Source organism: Perca fluviatilis, chromosome 10, assembly GCF_010015445.1.
Source record: "Perca fluviatilis chromosome 10, GENO_Pfluv_1.0, whole genome shotgun sequence".
NCBI lineage: Eukaryota > Metazoa > Chordata > Actinopteri > Perciformes > Percidae > Perca > Perca fluviatilis.
The window spans coordinates 19704677-19730919 of NC_053121.1; the positions used below are offsets into that span (position 1 = coordinate 19704677).

Below are 26243 nucleotides of genomic sequence, written 5' to 3' on the forward strand. Positions count from 1 at the left end.
TTCAACTATACTTTCTATACTATATTTTCCTGATGTTTCTACCAATATTGGCTAACATTTAATCTCATACTTTCCTTTCTTTGTTATTTGTTTCCTCTCGTTATTTACGATAGGAAACCAAAACAGTTTCAGCCTTGACTAACAATCACATTTAAGTATTCTATATTTCTGTGCTGTCAGACCACCGGAGAAGGAAAACAGCTAGAGCACAGTTATGTTTTTCTGCGAATCTCAAGAATGAACTGAGTTTGGATTTGGTGCTGATGTGGAAAGTTGTTTAATCACTGAAATGTTCCAGTCATGAATGAGTTACCGGCTGTATGGATCTGTATGGATGTGTTTCAACAAACTGTTTTTCTTTTCTTTTTTTGCAATGAGGCAGTTTGAACTGATTAGAACACAGTGTCATTTCCTGGTTTGGAGGATGATCCAAAATAAAGGTGTGAACACAACCTGCGTCATCACTGCTTCCCAGTTTGATAAGACACAGCACCTTCTGTACCCACAGCGACAGAAAGGAAACTCCGTAACTGACCACAGCGGTGGGCTCCCAGCTGCCTCAAAGTGGGAGGAAATAGATTACCCTTATCAAGGTTTTCTCTAAGGAAACTTGCAGCCGTGAAAGCTAATTACACTCTGGATCTGCAGAGAACAACTGTAAAACCCACTGATCCCTTATGGGTTATAACTGCTGAACTTTGCTGGCAAATTGTTACTTCTTCTGCACAATCATATTATGTGGTATGTGATTACATGTACAGTATGTGTTGATGGCAATCCTACTACTGGCAAAAGTGTTAGGGACATTATTGTGGATTTAGTCATCGTACTGCCAATAACCAAAAACAGAAAAACTAAACAAAGAGAGGAAAGAAAGGGACTAAAGACCAAAGGAAAGAAGGAAGGTCCACAATGTGTGTGCAGACAGTGTCCACATATCCTCGCAGCTAGTTTAATATGATCAAATTAATGCTTGAAAACAACTCACTCAACTCCTTCAAACCTGGGTCACATTTGCAAATACTGTCAGTCTAAATCAGTCTCTTTCACTGCTCAACAAATCACTCATTCCTTCAGACATTTGACACTGACAGGGTCTGACTGCCAATTAAAAAGGGACATTTCTCCCTCTCTGTCTATCAATCTATTTCTATATGTCCTCTCTTCGTTGTTTTTTTGTGCAAGTCAAATTAATCCCAGGGGAGCGCTCTCATTCCAAGACAGTCAATCTAAAAGACAAATTCTTGGCATGGCTGATCGAAAATATATTCATATTCCACAAGGAGGCATTTAACATTCAACTGGCAGTTTCTCAAAGTTCAAGTGCAGCCTGACACACTGATCGTTTTGGCAAGACAAGTGAAATAAAAGAATAATAAATTGGTATATGTGTCTACAATAGAAACTGTAATGATTGGCTCTTAAACTGCAAAAGACAACTGTCAGATTGTAAGTTATTTGGTAGAGAGTACAGGAGAGTGGGCAGAGAAGATTGATTCCGGTGTAAAAACTAAAGATTCTCATCTCCGGTATAATATGGTAAATACAACATTCAATGAAATTTCTACATAGACAATAGTTAAAGACTTCACTTGCAAATCTGCACTTGAGTTTTGACCATACAGTTCTATTTCAATGGAGAGAGAGTAATTGAAAGAAGGGCTTTAAGAACAACTAAATTGATTTATTAGACATAGTGTGTTATACAGCCAGGAATATATAAAAAGATATCTCAGAGATCCTTGACAGTCTTTGAAATCTCCTGAATGCATCCTCCAAACATTTACATTTCTTGAATTAAAGACAACCTCTAGTTGGCTATCTGTTGACGATTTCGTTTTTGGCCCGGGCACGTACATGCGTTTATGTTACGTTTTAGACAGAATTGAACCCAAATGCAGACAACAACACAGAGCCGGAGATGATTTAACAGGTTTATTACAATGTTCCAGGTTTTCAGAAAAGGGGGAGAACAAGTCCAGGTCCACAGAGGGGTACAGGTCCAGGGGTTCTGAGCAGGAATAGTACCGTACAGTCCAAGTGTCCGTGTTGAGTCCTTTGTGAGGTCCAGTTGTGGCTAGCAGGATAGGTGGGTGGCAGGAGTGAAGCGGAGGCAGGAGGCAGGTTCCAATATACTGTAGCACAAGAAAAAAAAACATCAGGACAGGCCAAAAACACAAAGAGCAATAACTAGCAGGTTGAGTCAGCAGTGAGACTAACATGGACGTCTTGACTATGATCTGACGATGAGTGGCAAGTTTGACCGGGTATTTAAAGCTTAGGTGATTCCGGTGAATGAGCTGCAGCTGGAACCCTGACTCCCGCAAACCAGACTTCACTCCTTCAATGGACAGACAGAGGGGAGGGGGAGAGCAGAGACAGAGAGCTACCTAGCAGCAGCAGCAGCAGCAGCAGCAGCAGCAGCAGCAGCAGCAGCCAATGCAGCACCAGGCCTAACAGTTTAAAGACCTTTCAAAGATTTGGGAGGGATATCAGATTCCAGTTAGATGGTGATGCTGGGGGCGACCTCTAGCTCACCCAGTAAGAGCGTGCACCCCATGTAGGCTGACTCCTTTGCAGCGGCCCAGGTTCGCATCTGACCTGTGGCCCTTTGTTGCGTGCCATCCCCTCTCTTTCTCTCCCCCTTTCCTGTCTATCCAGTGTCACTGTCGATTAAAGGGAAAAGCCCCAAAAAATAATCTTAAAAAAAAAAAAAAATGCTGGTGGATTGTTCCTTTAAATCTGTGTCATCAGAAAATAAGCCCACAAGGGGACATTCAGTATAATCAGCATTTTTTTTTTAAATAGCTCTTCGTTCTTCTGCAATCTCATCTCATTTGTGTAGAATGGAAATAAAATGGTGGGTAAAACAAACAGCCTCAAGGGTAACGTAAATGAAAATGATCTTATTATGAAGCACAAAGTTGTTGCAGATTGTGGCTGTCCTGTGACAACAATGTATCTCCAAAAAGTTAACTCTTCATGACTCGGGTAAACACTCCTGGTTTAAGCTAGCTCACATTGTAACCTAAGAAACTAAAAATCATCAACCCAGATAGATGACAATGCTGATACTACTGCAAGTAGGGCTGCACGATATGAGGAAAATATCTAATTGCGATTATTTTGACTGATATTGCGATTGCGATATGATTCACAATATTGGAGGGAATGATCGTTTTTGTATAATTATTCTCATTTTCATTGAAAATTATTAACACTGAAAGAAATTAAAATGATTATAGTGTGATTTTTGCGAGGATCTGTACCAAACAAAGATTTTTTTTCTTTAGTCTGTAGCATATGATTTGTAGGACGGGACATCTCTACAGCACCACAATACTTCATTCAGAATGGTTTGACACATATTTTGTCATTATCAAATATTGTGCCCCCCTGCGATTTGGATATTGCACTAGTCCATATTGCGATTTCGATACAATTGTGATTAATTGTGCAGCCCTATCTGCAAGTCACGTATTGCCTCTTTCTGACTCCCATCCCTTTTTTCGCCCAATCGAGTGGTTGGTATATTTCCTCACTTTTCCTCCACAACTATTCTCTCACTCACTTGAGTTTTTCTCCCACTTCTCACCTGTTTTTTCTAGCTTGTTCTCAATTATTTCAAGAGTCTGGTCATAAAGCCTGTCATCTTTCTAATTTTTTCTTGCTCCCACAACCCAAAGTTGTTCTAACTTTAAGCTTCCTCCCTCATCTCTCTCAAGTTATCATTCATTTAAAATACTGATATAAATCTCGAGTTTATTCTCTGCTTTTTCATCCTCAGACTTTATATTACTCTTACTACCCAGTCTCTGTAGACTTTGCATCATGGCTCAGGATGAGTCTCAGAGCACGCCTCTTATGCTTTTCTCTTGGTGTGACACTAATTGTTTTGGACCGACACGGCAGGCTGCCTGTGCCAGAGGTCCTATTGTTGGGCAATGATTCAGAAAGTGTAGCAGAAAACATTCGCACACTGAGAGACGCTCGGATAGAAGTATACAACACAGAGAGACAACACAGTCTGTTAACTGTCTCTTAGCGCTCCACAGCTTGGTCAGGCAGGTTTTTACATTAGATGCCAGTCACACAAACAGCATCAAAACCTTTCCAAAGGCAGTGGAGAAGTTTCATGAGTTGCACTGTTACAGCCGAACTTGAATCATGCAGCTGCTGTCAGTATAAAAAAACATCCCAGAATAGTAGAAATATTATTTTGAAATTATCACAGCTAGGCCTCATGGAAACTTCAAACATGACATTTCTTTGGGAGAAAATGTGTCAAACTTGTTGGTTAAAGTGTAAAAGACCAAGAAGCTTAATGCTTAATACAGAGAGAGAAGAGGAAACAATTGACCAGGTGAGGAGGGGAGTCTGGCAGGATCTGTTTTGCCATATGAATAACCCATGCGTTAGCTGGATTTAGAGGCATGTGAAAAACTCTACCTGGGGCACTTACATAGATCTCTCATATTCTCTTATCACACACTGAGAAATAACTTTCTACACACGTACAAACACACAGGGTGTGACATCTAATCCGCACCTAGTGTTACCACAGCAGCCACCTGTGAAGATGCCTTCCTCTTGCCCTCATCTCTTTCTGCAGAAAAACAAATGAATCACTGGTGAAGGGGGGGACAAACAAATGAAACAGAAGCCAGTGACAGGTTGGCAGCTTATCAACATCTAGTAGCTGCAAAACAGTACAGTTCATACATAACGTTACTTACGTTATTTTGGAAGCAGGACGGTGTGATTTTGATGATGTTTGCAAACTTATGTCAGCGACATAGTTCTGCCGTCATTGCTTAGCTAACGTTATTGTTCTGGTTTTCCTCCAGCAACAACCTGTCGATACTTTGACAAGTGTGGAGGACATGTTTCATCCTTACATTCGGCTGAAGTTGGCATCCGATTCGCAGCTTACGATTCGGCAGTTAATGGGAAATTTAAGGGGAACTTAAAACTTTCCGGGGGGGGGGGCAAACAAGTGAAACAGAAGCCAGGGGTGCCAGGTTGGCAGGTAGGGAGCTTATCAACATCTAGTAGCTGCAAAACAACACATGAGGCTGGAAAAAGACACACGCTACTACAAGGAAACCTAGTGGTAGATAAATAGCTAGATAGATAGTAAAGCAACTGTTAAAACAAGGATAAACAAATGAGACTGATGAACAAACAGTACAGAAGTGCATATAGTGGTGGAAAGTAACAACGTATATTTATTATAAGTACTGTGCTTAATTCTGAGGTACTTGAATATTTCCCTCTTATGTTACTTTATATACTCCACAATGTTTCAGGCAGAAATGTTGCACTTTTGCAAAAATTAAAGAATTATAATATGAATAGTGATTAGTTTTTTTTTTTTCTTTCTTACCCCATTAATCATTTCACAACCCCTCAGAGACTTGTCTTGAGACCCTTTGGAGGGGGCCCGACCCTTAGGTTGAGAATTTCTGGACTAAACTACCTGTATATAAAGTAATTAGAGCTAGCTCCATCTCGACAAGCAACAACACTAAAATTCTATTTTACACATTGATGCGTCAGTATTAACAATCTAATAAGAATTTAAAATTCTACTTAAGGATCTGCATACTTCTTCCACTACTGGCACAAGGTTAACACTTGAATTACCGCCGCTTTAATATGGAGTAGACTATCACTAACCCATTTGCAGAGAGAGAGAAATCTGCCACAACAGCTCAAACTGATATTAATCGACAAACTATTACAAACCACAGTGGTTACAGCTCAATTAAAAGGTGGGTTTATTATCCTTTTAGAGAAAGATGTTATCAGACAATATAGTGGTGGATTTAAAGATCAAAACACACAATAACTAAAGCAAACCTACAGATTAAATAAGGGCTACATTACAGCATCAACTATTGGGATGTGAAAAACTGGAGAAACAAGATTGTAACTTGAACATCTGCTGCTCCAATCACCAGTCAATGGCTTCTTTTTTTTTTTAAGATTATTTTTTGTGCATTTTAGGCCTTTATTATATAGGACAGCTGAAGATGTGAAAAGAGAGAGAATGACATGCAGCAAAGGGCCACAGGCCGGAGTCAAACCAGCAGCTGCTGCAACAAGGACTGAGTCTTTGTACATGGGGCACGCTCTCTACCAGGTGAGCTATCCAGCCACCCTGAGTAAATGCCTTTCTTAATAAGCTACTGCAGTCTACAGTAGAGGTGTTTCGGTTACTGAAATGAAATAAAGACTCTCCCCATTAAGGTGGCATTAATAGTGGGCAATAAAAACAGGTAGCATGAAGGACAAAAAAAGCAATCTTCTGACAGGAAGGTTGCTGCTGCTCTTCCCAGAATGTAAGTGGAATGGGATCAGGTTGTATAACAGGGGCCAGTGCTGCAGAAGCCCAGAAAGTTTTTGACAAGAAGTTTGTTTGCTTAAATTCATTGAGCAGGTGGGAAAATCTGGACTGCAATGGTTAATGGAATTATCAGTGAGATATCCTAAAACAATGTGTTTTTTGTTTTAGCTTTGTCGAGAGTTTCAGTTGCAGAAAGAGAGAATAAAGGTGAGCCAGTCAAGGTCATATATGAATAGGCTACATGGTAAGGCATAGAAAGTGGATCTATTGGTTGGCACTGAACAAGTCAGCACAAATAGATTGGGACAAATTCTGATTTGAAATACAATACAATATGCTCCCTGTAGTCCACTCTTTATCTTTGATGTGCTATGCTGCAACATTTAATCTTAAGGCCTTATATGGCTTCTCTATTTTGTCAGTTGTGTGGGCCAACAAAGAACAGCTCAGGAGAAACTATTGATCTGTTCCATAGGTCAATTATCAAATACTGAATTATGTTTAACTCAGATCAATTGAGAATGGCATAGTAGAAAAAAATAATGGCTATCAGTTACTTACAGATAAAAAAAATAAAAATAAAAACATTAGAGTGGCCTTCTAATTACTCTCTTAGGATTCCAGTTTATCGTGACATACAGACAGAATAACAATGCAGCCAAGTTGCATTGTTATTCTGTTACCTCAAATAAGAAGAAATGACAACTATTGTAACCTAACAAATTATTCTAGTTTAAGCTGTAAAGGGGGCCAAGGCATGTATGTATTAAGAGGGGCCAAGGTCAGGACACAGTTTCCAACAGTCCTGATATTTAGGCTGTTGAATAAACTGGGAAACTTTGCACACTATCTACATCCCTTGCTTTGTATTTCTTTATTGAAACAAATCACAGCAGTGATTCCAATAAAACTAAAAGCCATAGTGAGCCTCCTAACAAACCAAAATTATGATTAACTGTCAGCTAGCAAGTGCATGCTAAAAGACGGCTTACTCTATGCTGCAAAGTGTCCATATTTCTACTGGACTGATAACAAGATCTCTCTCATCATCAGTTTATTGCTCGTCTGCGAATTAAATTCAAAATGGCATTGTTAGGATCGGAAACCAATCTATTTTCAGCAGAGCAGAGCAAGGTAACTTTGATGAACTTTGATGCTAATAGCTAACTGCCTATTGGAAGTTCTGGAGGGACCGTACCAGACTGGACCAGACCCACACACCACCAGCTAGCCAACGTTAGCTAGCTAGCTAGATACAATAAGTTGTCAGGAACATAAGTGGCTTGACATTGTGTATTTCAGACTTAACGTTACTTATTTTGGAAGCAGGACGGTGGTTTTGAGACTTTGAAACGTCAGCGACACAGTTCTGCCGTCATTGCTTATAACCTTACTGTTCTGGTTTTCTTCCAGCAACAACCTGTCGATAGTACTGTGATAAGTGTGGAGGACATGTTTCATCCTTTCATTCGGAATAACGTTAGGACATTGTCAAGGACGACAAGAACAAGAAGTTCAGCACATGGACATAACTACAAACAGTAAGTCGTTTTTCATTTGCATATTAGTGGTGTGTTTATGTTGTATCGGCCGCCGTGCCACTTACGTACGTACTGTGCCTAAAATATACTTGGTGTGACTTCCAAAACTTGTGCCACTGCAGCTCAGTGACATACACTGAGACATAACAGAGCTTGTTATGATTAGCCTTTGTCAAACTATGGCACTGTCTGTGGTGTCATTTAACTGGGTGTGGTATGGTGCATATTGTACATCTGTCCAGGATGTCTGCTATAAAACCCTGCTTTTTTATTTGCACAATTATAGGCCCAAGTACTTGCAACTGTGTATAACATTGATACCTAAACCAGGACCAGAACTAAACCATGTCCAACACACTTTAATTATTTGGAGATTGAGTCATTGAAAAGGAAAGCCAGGCGTGGTACATCATACATCCTATTATAATTTCATGTCTTTTGGCCTAACTAGCTAGTTTGTTTTTCTTGCTAGACTGTAAGGGAGGCATTTTTTCTTTTGCATGCTGTTTTTGGGACATTTCTGGCAGTAAATGTGACTGCTCCACCCCTCAGCATCACTTAAATGAATACAGTGTGTTGAATAGACTATAATGCTGGTTATCAGGACCAGATTTTTTTCAGTATAAGCTGTAACTTATACTGAAAAATATGCCATATTAAAATATTGTATAATATGTAAATATTGTCATTCAAGATTAACAAGTGAATCTGGCATAAGAGCCAGTGCCTAATAGCCACCTACATGCTGTTTGAGCTGTCTTGTCCTACGCTGTCCTTCATCGTTCAAGCTATCCATCCCTTCACTCTCCTTCCTCTGCTCTGTCCTTAACACAGGCTCATTATTATAATTTTTCTACTTAAATCATTTTGCTCGTGTTGGCCTCCAGCCTCCTCACTCCCATGCATCTGTATATCCTTGAGGTGTGTTTTGACAGGCACATTTCTGCCGCTTTCGTGTTAAGAGTTTAAGAACTGAATTTGGAGGAAAAAGCTAGAGAGAAGAAGAAAAACTACATACTGTAGTTCAAATGACAATGCTCCATCATTTAACCATGGGTCATATATGGGGTGTAACGGTAGACAGAATTCATGGTTTGGATAAATACCACAGTTTAGGAGTCACGGTTCGGTGAGAGTTTGGTACAGTGGGAAAAAACCCAAATGCATTAGGATATTTTTTTTTTTCCATTTATTTTAAACAGACAGTACTATAAGTTTCAAAGAATGACAAAATCCTCTTGCTGGGGACCGAGGTAACATTTACCAAAAGTTTCCAAGTGGAACTCGTGCTTGTGAACTTTGGTTCCACATTACGTGCCTCAGTCTACATACTGTATTCTGCGTGCATCAGGCTGTATGGAGAAATGATGGAGAAAAGTTGTTGACAGCACATAAATGGGTGAGAGATAGACGGGAGAGAAGTGAGTGTAAAAGAAAAGATTGGGGAGGTTTGACTGACAAACACACCCCACACACTCAGTTACAAAATAGGTGTTGTCAGCAAGCATGAGGCAAAAATACTTCATCTGCATGATATTTGACAGCAACAACTCTGCCCCGAGAGATCCTGCATCCCTATGCATTATATCAAGTTTATTTACTGTGACATGCAGTAAAAACAGAGGCAGCAGTGAGGAGTAAAGAAGGGGAAAAGTTGTAGTGTGAATGTAAGAGAGAGCAGAATGGACATCACTGGTCATTTTCAACTAACTCTAATGAAGACCATAAAGCATACAACGGAAAAAAGAACAAGAACAGACACGAGCACATGAAAGTCAGTCTCAAGTCAGCTCAGGAAAGTGTTTTTAGATACAATGATACAAAGAGAGAGAGAGAGAGAGAGAGAGAGAGAGAGAGAGAGAATGTTGGTTTATTTGACACAAATAGGAAATTCAGAGTAGAAGCAGAGAGCCAACACTGGAAATCAGTGTAATGCTGTTGACAGTCCAGGATCTGAAAATAGATCTACTCCCTTAACTCTCAGAGTCAAGCTCTCAGCTCACCAAACACATAATTATAGTTTCTGTTGAATAAAGATGGAGGGGAATTAATTAGGCCGCAGTCAAGTTGGTAAAACACTTCTCCGTTACATCATCACTCTCTGTTCCCTTCATCCTTCAGCCTTAAACTAATGAAGGAGCGAATTAGATAAAGAGGGAGCTGTCGTTAATTGTCCGAAGCTTTTCTTTTGTGTTAAATGCGCCTGATGAGCGTCAGGATTCATAAGAATGGTTTCTTATCGGAGAGTGATTAGAAAAGACCCGTCAAGGCAGAATACCTGTGTGTGTGTGTGTGTGTGTGTCTGTGTGTGTGTGTCCGTGTGTGTGTATCTGAGCCACATGTTACATTGGATTACTAATTATTCAAGCGATTCAAGCTCTACCGATTTCAAAATCAATTCACAGAATTCCAAAAATCGATTCATTTAAAAAAAAAATTTTTTTGTTGTATGTCTATTGCAATCACATGGGAACAGTAACTACATTTACATACTGTGAATCGTTTTTTGAATAGAGAATCATTATTGAATCGTGACATTTTCTGAATCGTGCACCCCTAATTAAAATCAAGTAATGGCGATCTGGTTATGGCAGATAGACGTTCTCTAAACATACTGCTTCTAGCCACCCACTGGAAAATTCCCACACTGAAAAGAAATGTTGGAACTACTGTGTAGTTACATACATTTACATTGCATTAGCAGTTTGCAAAATAAATGCTGGCTGCACCACAAACTTGGCTACACGTTTGCTGACAGTAAAGTTAAAGAGAGGAGCAGTAAACACAGGACAAACAGTGCCAGCCTTAGCAGATAACGTTGGGAGTGGTTGGAAAAGTAAAAAATGTATCCTCTTTAGGGACTGGCCAAAAAGTTGTCCACTGTACCACTACCCGCTTTTACTGCGGTTTGTGTGGCACAAGACAGTTTCTGGGGTATTTGAAATAGAAATCAAGGAAATACTGAATTGCAGTCACACGTTTTATCATTGAAAAATGTAAAAATATTGCATTTAAAAAACATAGGCCTGATGTATCAGCTTTGAATTACAGTTGTCATATTGTTACAAATTCGGATTATGGACTGTATCTACTGTAAATGTAAATTGAATCGTCTGAAAGGGAGAGATATACACCCATGATAGACAGACAGACAGACAGATAGATAGATAGATAGATAGATAGATAGATAGATAGATAGATAGATAGATAGATTAGAATTGTTGCCACTTCTGAAAATGTAGAGAAAATCTTATTAAAACAGAATTCACATTCATGAACTCCTAAAATAAAAATGAGAAAAGGTGAACTTATATTAATAGATAAAACAACATGAATTGTTCATAATCCCCAGGGGAAAATTTGGCTCATCCTCTTTGCATCAGTCAACATCTCAGAGGGAGTCGGAGGAGAGCAGCATTAATATGGGAAATACCATCTCTCTTTTACAGTATTTCCCTTCCTGTCACCGTATCAAAAACACACACAGAGGGAATCTGTTTAAATATCTTACATACAGAGGGCCGTATACAAACAATCAGTTGCGCATCTACTAAACAAGATAATCCCTCCATATCGATGTGTAGGTAGTGATGTGTGCCTTTGATTGCAAATATTAGATTAAGGTTCATTTCTTTTGCATCTCACTGCACAGGTTTTTTCCTTTTTTTTTTTACAGAAAATTTCATTTCAGCTCCATTTCACACAAAAGTCAAAAGAGTCATTCCATATGAAAGTAAAAAAAAAAAAAAAAAAAAAAGGGGAAAAAAAAAACCGATAACCATAACAATCCATTCTTTCTGTGTATACTTTCCTTTAGATTGCATTTCTCCTCCAGAATCTTTCCATCCATCTGCTGAAATCCCATTTTCATGACAAACAATATGACACACACACACACTCACTCAGTCACTGCTCCCTGTAGTTGCCAGAGAGCCAGACGAAGGAGGAGAGGGAGGGAAGAACAAAAAACACAGGGATGAGGGGGTAACAAAAGGGATGGAAACCATCCGAATCGCAAGACAATTTGAGGGATTACCTGTGTGTGTGTGTGTGTGTGTGTGTTTGTGTGTGTGCGTGTGTGTGTGTGCGTGTGTGTGTGTGTGTGTGTGTGTGCGTGTGTGTGTGTGTGTGTGTGTGTGTGTGTGCGCATAGTTTTGTAGGTCTTTTTCTCAGTGTTTAGATAGCGGCTAGAACATCAGATGTGAATCTGTTAAACATGCAACTCACTGATGAAGTCAAGGTGGTTCCCTTCAAGGCCCCTTTAGTGACTTTATTTTTCGACAAATTTAGCCTAGGGATTAATCAAATTTTTTGGGCACTTTTTATACCCACTTAAAGAGAGTATCCACCACGTGTGAAAATGGCATGGTTTACTCATTCTGGTCAGTCAGTGTATCATGCAAAACTAGGCTTGCCTCAAGTTTATATTCAAGCGTGGCATCAATCTTTTGCTGAACATAGCCAATTGTTTTTAGTTTTGTCAGGTAGTATCAGAATACGTCTCAATGTAACTAACTCTGTGTACGTGTGCCTTCCTGTGACACACTATACAGTAACTGGACACATGTGAAGTTGCCAATTATTAAACAGCTGATAAAATCTTCGTCACTGTTTTGCATGCTTGTTTGATGTGTTGCTGCATTGCTGTTTGAGCAGACCCCTTTTAGTCAACTGGCTGATCACCTTTGTCATTCACAGACATACCAGATGTTAGTTCAGATTCACGTTTGCCACGTGTATGACTGAAGCGTTTTGTTCCCTAAAGGTCAACTGTACTGCTGCGTCATGCCATGTTGAGTGAAAACATCCGATTGAGTGTTATCAAGTGTGGGACAATAACAAGCCCATATCTAGTATGCACCAAACACATGTTGCCTACTAAATTACACTTGTTTTCAAATTTGTAAATTTTATCTTATTCAGATATTGTCACTGCCATTTTGTTTTTGAAGTGACCTATTCTAGTTTCTTGTCACAAAACAGATGCAGTGTTTAACACACTTGTTTAGTTATAAAGTTATAAAGCCAGCTGAATTGAGTCTGCCTGATTTGATAATAGTTAGCAGCAGGACAGATTGATCTATTCAGAGTGTGTCATTGCTGGAAGCTTCTAAAATACTGGTCTGTGACTGATGTAATTCCAAAACAAGCTGTTCCTAAAGGTAGACCTCCCCCACATGACACTAATAGTTGACTAAAGAAACTGTATGGCTAGTTTCAAATAATTATTTGCTCTAAGTCTGTGGGAAACTGTCAGCAGCTTGTTCTTCTGCGGTTTCCTCTTCTCACAGTGGCTTTATTCAATATTCATTTATCATTTGTCCTCACTCAATCTTTTCCTATCAAATGTTCATTCATTGTGAATGTGTGATGCCTTTGAGTGTGACTGGAGTATTGAACCCTTGTCTGAAATGAACTTAGGGTCTCTGGTTCTTCTTCATTTAAAAGAGAATCCTTTTAACATCTTAAGCCTCTATTGTTTTAAATGATGAACTTTCACTCCCAAAACCCAACCAGCACCCTGACTCAAAATTAAATCAGTACATTGCTATCAACTGTGTGTAATTACATTTACCTTTTATTTGTAATGATGACCACAAACTTTTAACTCAGTAAAACTAAAATAGGGTGAGTCAAAATGTGCCATCTTAGTCAGGGAGTTATGGTTTCTTTGGTACCCTTTCATCTGTTAAATGGATAGTACATTTACATTTTAGCACTGTCTTACTGTTTTAGGAAGTGAGAATGTGTCAAAAGTGATAGCAAATTATTCATTTATAAAAGCAGATATGTGAATGTATGGAAAGCAATGCTAAAATGGGTTCCTTTTTCACAAAATGTTATTATCGCTATCAGGACAGAAAATTTGCAAACCACACCCAGCTTTAACTACTTCAAATGGTGCAGTAATTTAACAGTATTCCTCTCCTCTTGGGTACAATTGTAGAAAGGAAGAAATTCTGTGGGAAGAAATCCAATTACGAAATCCTTCCAAGAGAAATAATGAAAATTCAAAATGGCTTATGTAAATTCTGCCTGTTAAGTGGCTGGGGACAAGTGTGGCAAGTATGAGATTGTGCACGCACGCACGCACGTGTTAGCCGTTTTGCTTCTCCATCACTTTCATTTTCAGTATTCTTATCTGAATCCATCATTTCCTCCCTGTCACCTCTTTGATAGCACTGCTAATGTTGCTTAATGAAATTTGTTGACAAAGGAACAGCGCTCTGTGCTGTTCTCAACATATTGAATTAGCTGTCTGAGGAGGGAGGAGGGGAGAGAGAAAACCCAGGAGATAGATGACCTCCCCCAGTCACTGTCAGCACACTGAGAACTACTGAGAGAGTCTCTCTCTCTCTCTCTCTCTCTCTCTCTCTCTCTCTCTCTCTCTCTCTCTCTCTCTCTCTCTCTCTCTCTCTCTCTCTCTCTCTGGCTTAATACGGTTGTGTACACTGTTCGCTGACTTAGTGTAGCATGAAAATAGAAGCGTGAAAAAGGGAGAGCAAGAGAAAGAGAGTGTGAGAGAAGGTCAAGAAAAAGAATGGCACTGGGGGATAGCAGTAGATGAACAGCAAAAGAGCAGAGGATGATAGAGAAGGGGAGGGGAGAGCGAGTAAGGAAAAGAAAAAAGAAAGACGAGTGGACAAGAGCGATAGAGGGCCTAATGAGAGGCAGAATGAAATATGAGCGCAGAATGTGGAGGATAGCAACCACGAGAGGGGGGAGAGGAGAATGAGAGTAAGGCATAAACTTGGAGAGAAAGCACCAGAGAGAGATCGGGAGGAAATGATTTGGAAAAACAGCCATGACGTGAAATAAAAAAGAATTGTTCAGGAAAAAGGAGTAGTGGAGAGGAGAATGATGGCTTAAAAGGAGGAGGAAGGCATTGGGTTTGGTCTATAAACTCTCTCGAGATGGGAGCACTTTCATATTAAAAGGTTCTGGAGTATAAAGGGTCAAGGTCGAGAGTGTATGTAATCAAAAATGGTAGAATAAATCAAGATCAGCTAGTGAGCTGACTTATGATTTTAGACGGGCCAGAGGGACTCGTTAGTATACCCAGTATGCTCATTACTAAACATATATACATTAATAAGGACTGTTTTCACTGGTTATCACTCACAACACTGAAAGACTGTCAATCTCTGACCCTATCCAGAGGAATAGTGTTACACCACTGTGGTGTAACTCTACTCCTCGCCTGCTTTTAAACCACCATGGCCCTCAACACTTTAATCTGCCTTTCCTTTCTGTCCTCAGAATGGATGAGTTCAGGGCAAGATGTGTGTTTGTTGGAGGCAATTCTACTGTTAGGCTGACTTTCCTTTGTCATTTTATCGTAATACAAATGACCGATAGCAGTGTTTCCCACAGATTAGGAAGAAACTTGTGGCGGTGGGTGGATGTCGCCCCATGTCACCGGGGGGGGGGGCTTCAATACCTAACAAATCTATCTCTTTCTCTCCCTGACCCTGTCTTTCGTTGGTTGAAGCCTGAAAATATTGTTAACTAATTAATAACATAACTAATTCCACTGGTCGGACTGTTGAGCTCTGTTTCAGACTGATACCTCCGTGTTCAAAACTCTTATTCGCTGATGGTGTTGGTTCACTGAACATCTAATGTGGTGTGCACATTTAAACACAGGATCCAGTGCCGTTCCAAGGTTTTATTGTTATCAAGGCAGGGAAAGGTTTACACTGGTGGCAGGTAATTGGATGAATGGATGCATGGATGAATGGATGATTTTGTCTAAACAAATAAGCACATAAAGGATATGTCACAGATCTAAACAGCCTTGAACAATCTATCATTACCAAATAGGTTGGATTCAGCTTGACTTACATCAGTAATGCATCCACAGTCTGCACTGCATCCACAATCTGTACTACGGTTTTCTCTTAACGTTAAGCAGGATGTCACCCTGAAATCTAGCATAAATCAAACAAGATACATTCAACTTCAAGGTATAACATTCAACTGACCAAATAGTAAGGGTTATACAATGAAAAGGTCCATCAACTCACATCACTCCTTTCTTTGTTCTGCCTGGTTTTGTTTGGAGGGAAAAGAGGGCCACAGGCCTGAAGGGCGGAGTTATATAGATTGGATAGGGGCGTGGTTTTAGTGGTGATTGACAGTCCATGAATAAGGCAGGTCAGGTGGGAACTTGATATTTAACAGCCGCCCCTTCAAATGATGCATTTGAAATTACTAAACAAATAAGAAGTTAGTCTTCACCATCAGGCTGAACTGATGATAGAATGACCAGTCGGGCCACTGGTCTCATTAACCTCTTGTCTTTAGATGTGACCTCCACTGTTCGGATCCTTCCATCCTGACTGGGTACGAGGCGTGACACTTTGCCCACGGGCCACAGTCCTCTAGGTAGTTGGGGGTCCATTATCAGTACTACGGTTCCGTTCTTCAGATTTTGAGTGTCCTTATGCCACTTATTTCGTACCTGTAAGTTGGGAAGGTAATTTTTGATGAAACAGGACCAAAAGCGATCGGCTAGTATCTGACTATGCCTCCATCGTCTCCGTCCAAGCAAGTTGGTATCTGCATAAACAGCCTGAGGAAGAGAAGCCGCCTCACCGCCATGAGAAGGAGATTTGGGGTTATGGGGTCAGGGTCTGCTATGTCAGATGATACATATCCAAGTGGTTTGGAATTTAAGATTCCCTCTATCTCCACTAGCACGGTGTGTAAGACTTCCTCAAAAACAGTTTGACTTCCCACTGACACCCTGAGAGCAGCCTTAATGGACCTAATTTCCCTTTCCCACATTCCCCCAAAGTGAGGGGCATTTGGAGGATTGAAGTGGAACTGTATTTGCGATTTACTCAGCTGTTCTCTCAGGTGCGGATTCATGGTTGCGAATGCATCTCTCAGCTCTCTGTCTCCTCCTTTGAAGTTAGTGCCACAGTCAGAAAGGAGCTCGTATGGACGTCCTCTACGTGCCACAAAACGTCTAAGGGACATAAGGAAACTGTCAGAATCAAGACCGTTCAATATTTCAATATGACTACATCTGGTTGTCATACACTTAAACAGTATCCCCCATCGTTTCTCCCGACGCCCCACTTTAACGGTAATGGGTCCGAAGCAGTCCACCCTGTAGACCAAAAGGGGTTTTTTTTCTAGCCTCAACCCGCAGGAGGCAAGTCTGCCATTTTTGAAAATCTGGGTTTGCCCGCCATCGTCTACATTCAGTGCATGACCACTGATGTTTTTGACAGCTTGTCTACCTCGAAGGATCCAGTAGGCACGTCGGAGCTCAGCGAATACCCTATCTGGTCCTGGGTGAAGGAGTCGCTCGTCATAATCCCTAATCAGGAGCTGTGTCAGATGATGTTTGGGGTCAAGCACTATGGGATGGATAGTATCAGGTTCAAGGTCTTTACTCCGTCGAAGTCTACCACCCACTCTGATGACTTCCAGTGTTTTATCAAACTCAGGGGAGAGAGGTAACAGGCGACTATGTGGGGTAATTCCTTTACCAGTTTTGAGTGCCTGAAACTCCTGGGGGAAAGTCTCAATTTGAGCCTGTGATATTAGAGCGGTTTCTGCTTTGGATCTTGATAAACGAGTAGGTTCAGAATTTGCATGACAGGTCGATGTTTGCATTATGTGGTGTGTGGCATCTACAAGATCTGTCCAAGTGTTGTAGTCTTTGGGATTAGGTAGATCAAATGGCTTAGTGGGTTGTGTGAGGCCGCAAAACAGGGGTTTTCTCAACTCCGTGCTTAACTCTTTGACAGGAGCAGGACAGACAGGCCATTGATCAGGAGAAAGGTGAAGGAACGCAGGACCTCTATGCCATCGATATGTATCTGTTAGGTCTTTCAGTGGCTTACCTCTGGTTATATCATCAGCGGAGTTTTGCTTTGTGTCCACATACCTCCATTCATTGGCTGAGGTCAGTTCAAGAATCTCCACTATCCTGTTAGCTACAAAGGTCTTGTACCTGCAGGACTCAGAGGAAAGCCATGTTAGTACCACAGTGGAATCAGACCACAGGAAAGTTCTGTCAATAGGAACTGTCAGTTCAGCTTTGATCAGTTTGCTTAGCTGTGCTCCAGTCAGGGCTGCAGATAATTTCTAGGCGGGGTATCGTCAGTTGCTTCAAAGGAGCTACACGCGATCTGGCCATTACAAATGAGACGTTAGTCTCTCCACTCTGGTTTGTTGTTTTCATGTATGCCACTGAGCCATATGCTCTTTCTGACGCGACACAGACGTGTTGTTCTCTGTCAGTTACACTGCAAGGAACTTGGGGGTTATTGCCATCATACCACCTGGGGATGGAGATGTGCACCAGGTTTGGGAGTTCACTCTCCCATTCATCCCAGGCGTGTTGCAGGTCACCAGTGGGTATTGGCTGATCCCACTGTTTATTACTCAGCCAGAGCTGCTGAAGCAGGACCTTTGCTCTAGTGGTGAATGGGGTAATGTAACCTAGGGGGTCGTATTGTAGGCAAGCACTTTGTAGACATTTCTCATGGTTAAGGTTTGGAGGAAACCGGTCTATATCTATAGCCCAACGTATCAGAAACACAATGCCAGCTTAGCCCTAATGCACCGTCCACAGGATCTGTACTGGTTTTGATTCAGCCAGAGTTCAGTGCTATCTGATCTGGCGGCTGATGGGAGGTGGTCAACTACAGATGGAAAGTTACTTGCCCATTGCCTAATGTCGAATCCACCAGCGGACAACAAAGCCCTTATCTTGAGAAGGAGCTTTTAGCTTTGTTTGGGCAGGGGAGTGATCTGAGGCAATTATCCACATAAAATGACTCAAGAACAGTTTCAACCACATCCTCGTTGCTTTCCCTGTGATCCTGCACATGTTTTTGAACAGCATATGTTGCGCACAGGAGGCTACATGTGGTAACGAATGGGAGCACTTGCCATTCATAGACAGTTGGTGTCTCATCGCTTCATGTCACGCCATAAGAACCTGAGAAGCGGTTTGTCCTCTGATAGGAGCCTCACTTGATGGAACATTCCTTTTATATCTCCACTCATAGCAACCCTGTGTTGGCGGAAACGGAGCAAAACACCAAGTAGTGATGGGCCTAGCATGGGGCCGGGAAGGAGCTGGTCATTAAGTGATTGGCCTTGATAGGTGAAGGAGCAGTTGAATACAACACGGTGTTTGTCATTGTGCTCGACTAGGTGATGGGGGATATACCAGGATTCTTGGGAGTCGGCAATTCGTCCCGCATCAACTTCCTCAATGTAACCGGCATACTTTAGTTTTTTGATCTCATTAGTGTAGATGTCAGCCAATCCAGGGTTTTTCTCCAGTTTACGCTCAGATCTACGAAGAAGGGGCATTACAGATTGGAGTGGTGCATTTAGCTCAGGTGCAGCTTTCCTTCTCAACAAAGGGGTTGCATAACGTTCAGTTCCATCTGTGTTTACTCGTAAGGTCTTTGCCTGCAAAAGGTCCATGGCCTCCTTATCCTGCTTTGATCTAGTGATCAATTTCTCATTTCTAAAGGGGAAGATATCAAATTGCCACAGTTTCTCTACATGGTGTTTCAGCTCGGTGTAACAGTTGGCTTGTGATGTGAAGAGGCAGTGAGCAGAGTCAGATAACTCACCAAGGGAAGTAGGTCCTTGTAGAGCCCATCCAAGCCTCGTCTTCACCGCAGCTGGTGATCCCTTTGGACCACATTGGACTCTCTCGATAGGTGTGATGAGGAATGGATTGTCTGATCCGATCAGGATATGTGGCTGAACTTTTGAGAAAGAGCTCAATGGGAGACCATGTAAATGTGGATAGCGTTTTTTAAGTTTATCAATAGGGTAACTCTGCTCAACAAACATGATCTTGTCAGAGGTAAAAGCACCATCAATTGCGAATTGTCTCTCTGGCAATGAGGCAGCAGATACTTTGAGGTTTACGGTTCTTCCTTCCAATGTTTCTGTCTGCTGTCTCACTGTGCGAACCCAAGTTTTTCTGTCTCTCCCTCCAAAACCAAGGTACTTAGCAGCACCGGTAGCAGCATTGTACGCGTTCTGAGCCATCATCTAAAATGGCATAGGTATCGAATGTCTTATTCCTGTTGCAAAGTCTAACTTTGACTACTTTAAGTAGTACTTTGGATGACATGCTCTGTGGGTTCATGTACAACACTCTAGATGCGCTTTTGTTTCTATTGACATCATGTAATATGCCTAGGTGCTGACCGTTACATCTGGGGCACGGTTTTCTCAAAGTGCAATCTGCTGCTTTGTGAGTTCTACTACATTTCCAACATCTGTTGTGTTCCCTCAACCATTTTACTACTTTATCTGCACTCAAGTCTTTGAAGCTTTCACAATGAGTCAGGTAGTGGGAGGTTGACTGACAATATACACATGGGTACCTCATTTGGGATTGTGGCTGATGTCCGGATCCATTGTGTCCGTGTGGAGACTTCCGATCAGCCCCGTGGAGAATGGTAGCTGAAGGAGACCTGAATCTTTGGTTTGTATCCTTCCTTTGGGCCTGGGGAGCACCAATACAAAGGGTAGTGGCCTGCGCTACAACAGCTTGACATTCCGCCTCACCCTCAAGCCATGCAGAGAAGTCCACTAAGTCGTAATGAGCATTAGGAGAGGCTAAGCGGGCATGTCTAGCAAAGCTAGAAACTAGCTCTGCAGGGAGTTTACTCAACAACCGCTGAACATGTGAAGCACAGGCCAGTTCAGCAGCACTTTCTCCTGATCTGAGGGATTGTAGCATGCCCACTAATGACCTCACTCTAACTGCAAAACTTTGGAACCCTTCTGCATCCCCATGAGCCAGTTTAGGGAGATCTAATATGGTCTGGATCTCTCTGAGGGCCAATTGATGAGGTTGGCCATATTGTCGCTCCAAGGCCGCCAGTGCCATGGAGAAAGGTCGTGGATCATGGGCATATGAAAGGGCGATATGGCGTGCAGAGGGAAGGTGTAGATGGTCCAACAGGATATGAAATTTGTACAATTCTGGTTCATCTTGTAGAAGGTTTATAAAGGCCATTTTCAACATGATAAACTCATGAGGGTCATTTTGAATGAAATAAGGGAATGAAGGCCCCTCTACTCTCGATGGATACCTTGAAGCCTGCTGTACAGGAGCCACAGGTGCTGAAAAGCTTGGGCCAGGGGGAATTCCAGTAAACCCTGGGGCATATGGCACTGGAAGTGGCCGGGACGGAAGGTATTGGGGTTGAGACTGCTGTACAGGTTGCTGAGTCACATGCTGAAACTGGTATGGATCTACATATCTAGAATGGTAAGCAGATGACTGTAAACTGGTTGATGTCACCTGAGTTCTAGGATGGGGATAAAGTGATTGACCGCGAGGGCCGTAGCCTACTGGGGCTGTGCTAACCCCCTGTGATGGTACTGGGATGTATATTTGGTGGGATGTGTCACGGACAGAAGAGGTTGGTGGCATATGGTCTGTTTGCACTTGTATGGGACTCTGATGTATTTGTGGGGATAAAGGAGGCTGAATTACAGGCATGTGCCCATGAGCTGATGAGGTTAAAGGTAACAGACCCGAGTGTTCCTGCAGTGGAAGCTCTGGACCATGTCTTGCATAGGAGGTTGGAGCAAGTCTGTTATGCTTACATTCCATAAGGAAAGAGGGCCTAGGGACGTAAGGATAAATGGTTTGGGCTGATTGGGAAACTTTTCCGGGGTTTACAGGTACTGCCTCAGACAGCTGCAGGTTAGGCTCAGATTGGGCTCTGTCCTGGTCCTCAGTACCAATCAGTGGCTCCGCCTCCGAGTCCTCCTCTGAGTAGCTCAGTTGTTCATACTGTTGAACTCTTCCTACTAGTTCTTTAACCATAGCCTTTAATTGTGATACCTCCTGACGTAATAGAACTGTCTCTGAAGTCGCTGACGACACATGTTCTGCACACTCCGTTATGGGTCTGGATGGCCTGCCATAGAACTCGGTTTGGTAGTCTTGTAGATATGTCGGAGGCACACTCCCCCTGCGTGGCCTTCCTCCTCCTCCATGCTGCCCCTCTTCTCCAGCTGAAACGGCTTCTGGGTCCGTCATCCTACATAGATGTTCCTCCGGCTCGAAGGACCATGTTCAAAACTCTTATTCGCTGATGGTGTTGGTTCACTGAACATCTAATGTGGTGTGCACATTTAAACACAGGATCCAGTGCCGTTCCAAGGTTTTATTGTTATCAAGGCAGGGAAAGGTTTACACTGGTGGCAGGTAATTGGATGAATGGATGCATGGATGAATGGATGATTTTGTCTAAACAAATAAGCACATAAAGGATATGTCACAGATCTAAACAGCCTTGAACAATCTATCATTACCAAATAGGTTGGATTCAGCTTGACTTACATCAGTAATGCATCCACAGTCTGCACTGCATCCACAATCTGTACTACGGTTTTCTCTTAACGTTAAGCAGGATGTCACCCTGAAATCTAGCATAAATCAAACAAGATACATTCAACTTCAAGGTATAACATTCAACTGACCAAATAGTAAGGGTTATACAATGAAAAGGTCCATCAACTCACATCACTCCTTTCTTTGTTCTGCCTGGTTTTGTTTGGAGGGAAAAGAGGGCCACAGGCCTGAAGGGCGGAGTTATATAGATTGGATAGGGGCGTGGTTTTAGTGGTGATTGACAGTCCATGAATAAGGCAGGTCAGGTGGGAACTTGATATTTAACACTCCGGTTCAGGCTGGTCCTCATCCTCAACACGTGCCTTTTTCAGTCGCAGAAAATACTTTTCAATACTACTCATCTGGATTGAAGCAGCAAACATTCAGTGTAAGAGTAAAAAATGACATAACATTATTTATAATACATTTATTTGATTCACAGCTGCTACATGTAGTGTTCTGACCTCGACAACCCTACTGCATTTTACCGCAAACTTGCGACTAGTTAACTTTCTAAAGCAGGCGCAATCGCCTTAAACACAACCATTGCCGCGCTGCCTGGAAAGTGACGTTGGGGGCTTAAAAAAACCCAACACCGCACGGTGGGAGGAGCTGTGTGTGTATGTGAGCGAGACACAAGTGACAGAGAGACGGAGGAGAGCAGGGAAAGGAAATGCAGAAGAACGTATTTTAAATAGCTATTAAAAACTGGATAGGGAAGAGAAGGGAAGGGAGCAGCAGCAAGGTAGCGACAACAGGAGAGTAAGCTTAGATAGAATAAGGTGTGGGGAGGATGGGAGAGGTTAGGCGAGTTCAATTTAAGTATTTTAGGAAGTAAAAGTATGTCAAGTTTTCACATCACGCAGGAAAACATGATATATTCTATCAGGCACAATACAGTTGCACAAAAGTACTGCAGACCAAAAAAAGTTTCACTGAAAATCTTATACTTAATAGATAAGACTTTTTAAGAATTTAAAAAGCAAGTTGAAAAGCTATAGCACTGAGAAAAGAAGAGGAGACAAACTGGTAAAGACACATGAGAAGCATGCTAAGTGAAAAGGAAATGTAAGGTAGTAAGGGAGCTTTCAGCATGTGCTTATGGCGGCTGCCTTTCTTAAAGCCACCTACACATGATCAGCTGCACACAAACAGTGAGGTAGGGCGCCGAGCAAAGAGGCAACGCAGCGCAGGAACGTTCTGGAATTGGTTGCACCCATGGTTGTGCCTTGAAAGGTCAGCGGCAACTAGGTCAAAGATGAAATCGTTTGAACTTTGAGCGCGACGGCTATTCCGAGCGGTGTGCGACGCCTGGGGTAGCGCAGCGCCTAGTTGGGTGGACTGCTCTGGCAAGCATATTTCTGTAAGCGTCCTTAAAGTTCTGTAAGTTTGGCGGTGCAAGTGACTCCATATTACAGCATCCATGGGCCTCAGTGGCCGGTGTTATGGAAAACACGGTTGAAGCTGTGAGATCAGAGTTTAGCATTTGGTCATTGTTGCAATCAGGGACCGAGCACTGCATCATTGTGGCTGAATTTACAAAACTGAACCAGAAGTGAATTGATTCAACCTGCTGAAGTCTACAAAGCACAATTCATAGTTTTAGCACACCATTAGTGGCAACCACATTTTTAACCTGGTGACCTTTTAACCAGTGCTGGAATGTCTGGCCCAGTACCTTTTGAGACTGCATTGAATCATGTAAGCTCTAACTTAAACCTTCAACATCAAATGAATATTTTCTTGTTTTTCATAAAACGTGCTGATGGTTTTACGCATGTTTTCAATGTGTGTACAAGAAAATCCTCTTAACTGCGAACTAAATGTGCTCAGGGTGAGCAAACATGCAGTTTGTAACCTGTTTCATGATCTGAGTACTCAACACACCAAAGAAGTAAAACAATGACTGATTTCTGTGGTTGGTAGAAAAAGACCCAGAAAAGGAAAGAATAAACTAAAAGCAGGTAGAGGGGTGGAAGAGGCAGCTTCAGGGAATCAATATATAACAAACACAACTTTGGCATATTATCTTTAGGGGTGAACAATTGATTATGTCTTTGTCACTTTGAACATACATGAAATAGTGATTAACTGTTACTATAAAGAAGGCATTATTATTTGTGTTTCAGGGCATCCTGAAATATTTATTTGCTCATTTACCTCATATCAGCAATGTACCAAATACGTTTTTTAAATGTGGAGCTCTGGAGGCACTGACACTTACAACTCTTCAAACTAAATATAAAACCAGTATTTTGTGTGTACTTAACATACTCACTGTTTTATAAATATTGTATTTTTTTAATTAAGGATAATGTTTGCATAGCACTTGAAATTTGTTGAAACATTTTGATTATATACAGTCAAACACATTTCACAGATCTGTGAAGAATGTTGTTTGCAGATTTGATTAGTTTTCATTTTACATCTGAGAATCATGTGCATCACTGTAACTCTTCATTTCTAAAGCCTCAGTGAGTGGTCGTGTGGGAACCTAAGTTTCAAAGTGAATAATTTGTTTAATAGACTTGTCAGCAAAGGGAACTCCATTTCATTCAACTCCAAAACAAGTCCTTAAACTTTCATTTTAATAAATAAAAGGATAACAAGTAAAATGTTCTGAACTACTTAAATTATCAATCTAAATCAGCAAGAAAACAAAAAGTTAAAAAAAAAATCTTCTGAGCACCAAAGTCATTTTGCAAAGGGACTGTACATCAAACAGCTGAATGAGAGTAAAAACACAGCCCAAATAGTGGTCCTGTTCAGTAAAAAAATTCCAATCACAGGATTGGCTTAATAATACCATTAAAGTACAGTAAGAACTCTCTCAGAAAACATTGAATAATGTAAATCTTTAGACTACATCCTCTCCTTCTCCACTTCCTCTCGGTCATTATGTAGACCAAACCTACAGTATTCACATTCATTGGGAAAGTTTAAACCCCAGAAATTGGATGAGGATCAAAAGGAGAATAACGAAAGACATGTCAGTTTTAAAAAAAGCATTAACAACTTAATAAGGACTATTCTTTTTGTGGCACCACTGGCAGGCATCCAAGGCGACAGAGTTCAAAGCAGCTTACTGACTCTGAGTACTGTTCCATTTCACAAAAGGCTAAAAGCACAAACTCACACGCAGGTGACATAGGAGAGGGGAAAAAACAAGCTTGAAGTGGTGGCAGAAAGAAAGGAAATGGCAGCAATTGAGAAAAAAACGTAGGTCAAGCTGACATCAAGCAGTGGACTCTTGATCCGTGGTCTTGGTGAACCTCACAGGCTAAGTCCATTTGTGTGAATGACAGTGACTAAAAAGACTACACAAAAAAAGTCAAACTGGTAACTTTAAACATTAAGACAAATAGGCTAGATGGGGGGGGGGGACATATTTTTTACATATGCACAGACTACATTGAAACACTGCATCATAATAGCAGGTTTAAAAACCACTTCAAAGTCAAATTTGATCATGACTTTTATATACCTGTATCAAAGCCATCTGCTAAATTATTTTTGCATTGATGGCCCTCCCCCCATTATCGTATGTAACTGAATCACACAGCTGGTGTTTGTCGCACTCACACATGGCATTTGCATCACATGGCAGCTGTTCCACATTGTTGGAAAAAATAATGTTTAGAATTTGACTTTTCTTTTTTTTTCTTAGTTGGTTCTGGTGAAAACTGCTGTAGATCATACGTGCTGCCATGGGAACTTAGTTTGAAGAAAATGCAGCGTGTTGTTCGTTTTGGGTGTGATCTTTCTGTTGTATATATTTTTGTGTGTATAAATATGTGTACAGTATATACTTTTTTCTGTTGTTGGTGTTGTTGGTGTTTTTAAACTCAAAAATCAATAAAAAAAAAAAATGCTGCCATGGTTTGAAGTTGACTTAGATGAAGTGAAAGACATATTATCTCACCTTCCACTGTGTTATGATTAAACT

General features: G+C 41.3%; 1 protein-coding gene across 1 annotated transcript; it reads right to left on the minus strand.

Annotated features, from left to right (window-relative positions):
• Nucleotides 1-18825: 18825 nt before the first annotated feature.
• Nucleotides 18826-22615, minus strand: LOC120566528. Its single transcript, XM_039813054.1, has 3 exons — nt 22247-22615; nt 20003-22153; nt 18826-19635 (listed from the first exon to the last, which is right to left on the minus strand). The coding sequence occupies exons 2-3, from the start codon at nt 21941-21943 to the stop codon at nt 18826-18828; spliced, it is 2751 nt and encodes a 916-aa protein (XP_039668988.1). The 5' UTR covers nt 21944-22153; nt 22247-22615.
• Nucleotides 22616-26243: the final 3628 nt, after the last annotated feature.

What these genes read in the sequence shown, in the direction of transcription:
- LOC120566528 (XM_039813054.1), bottom strand. Translation starts at nt 21,943, where the DNA reads ATGACGGACCCAGAAGCCGTTTCAGCTGGAGAAGAGGGGCAGCATGGA. An exon ending in CACAGAGCATGTCATCCAAA is followed by an intron (nt 19,636 to 20,002) that starts GTACTACTTAAA and finishes TCAAAAGTTCAG; the next exon opens with CCACATATCCTGATCGGATC.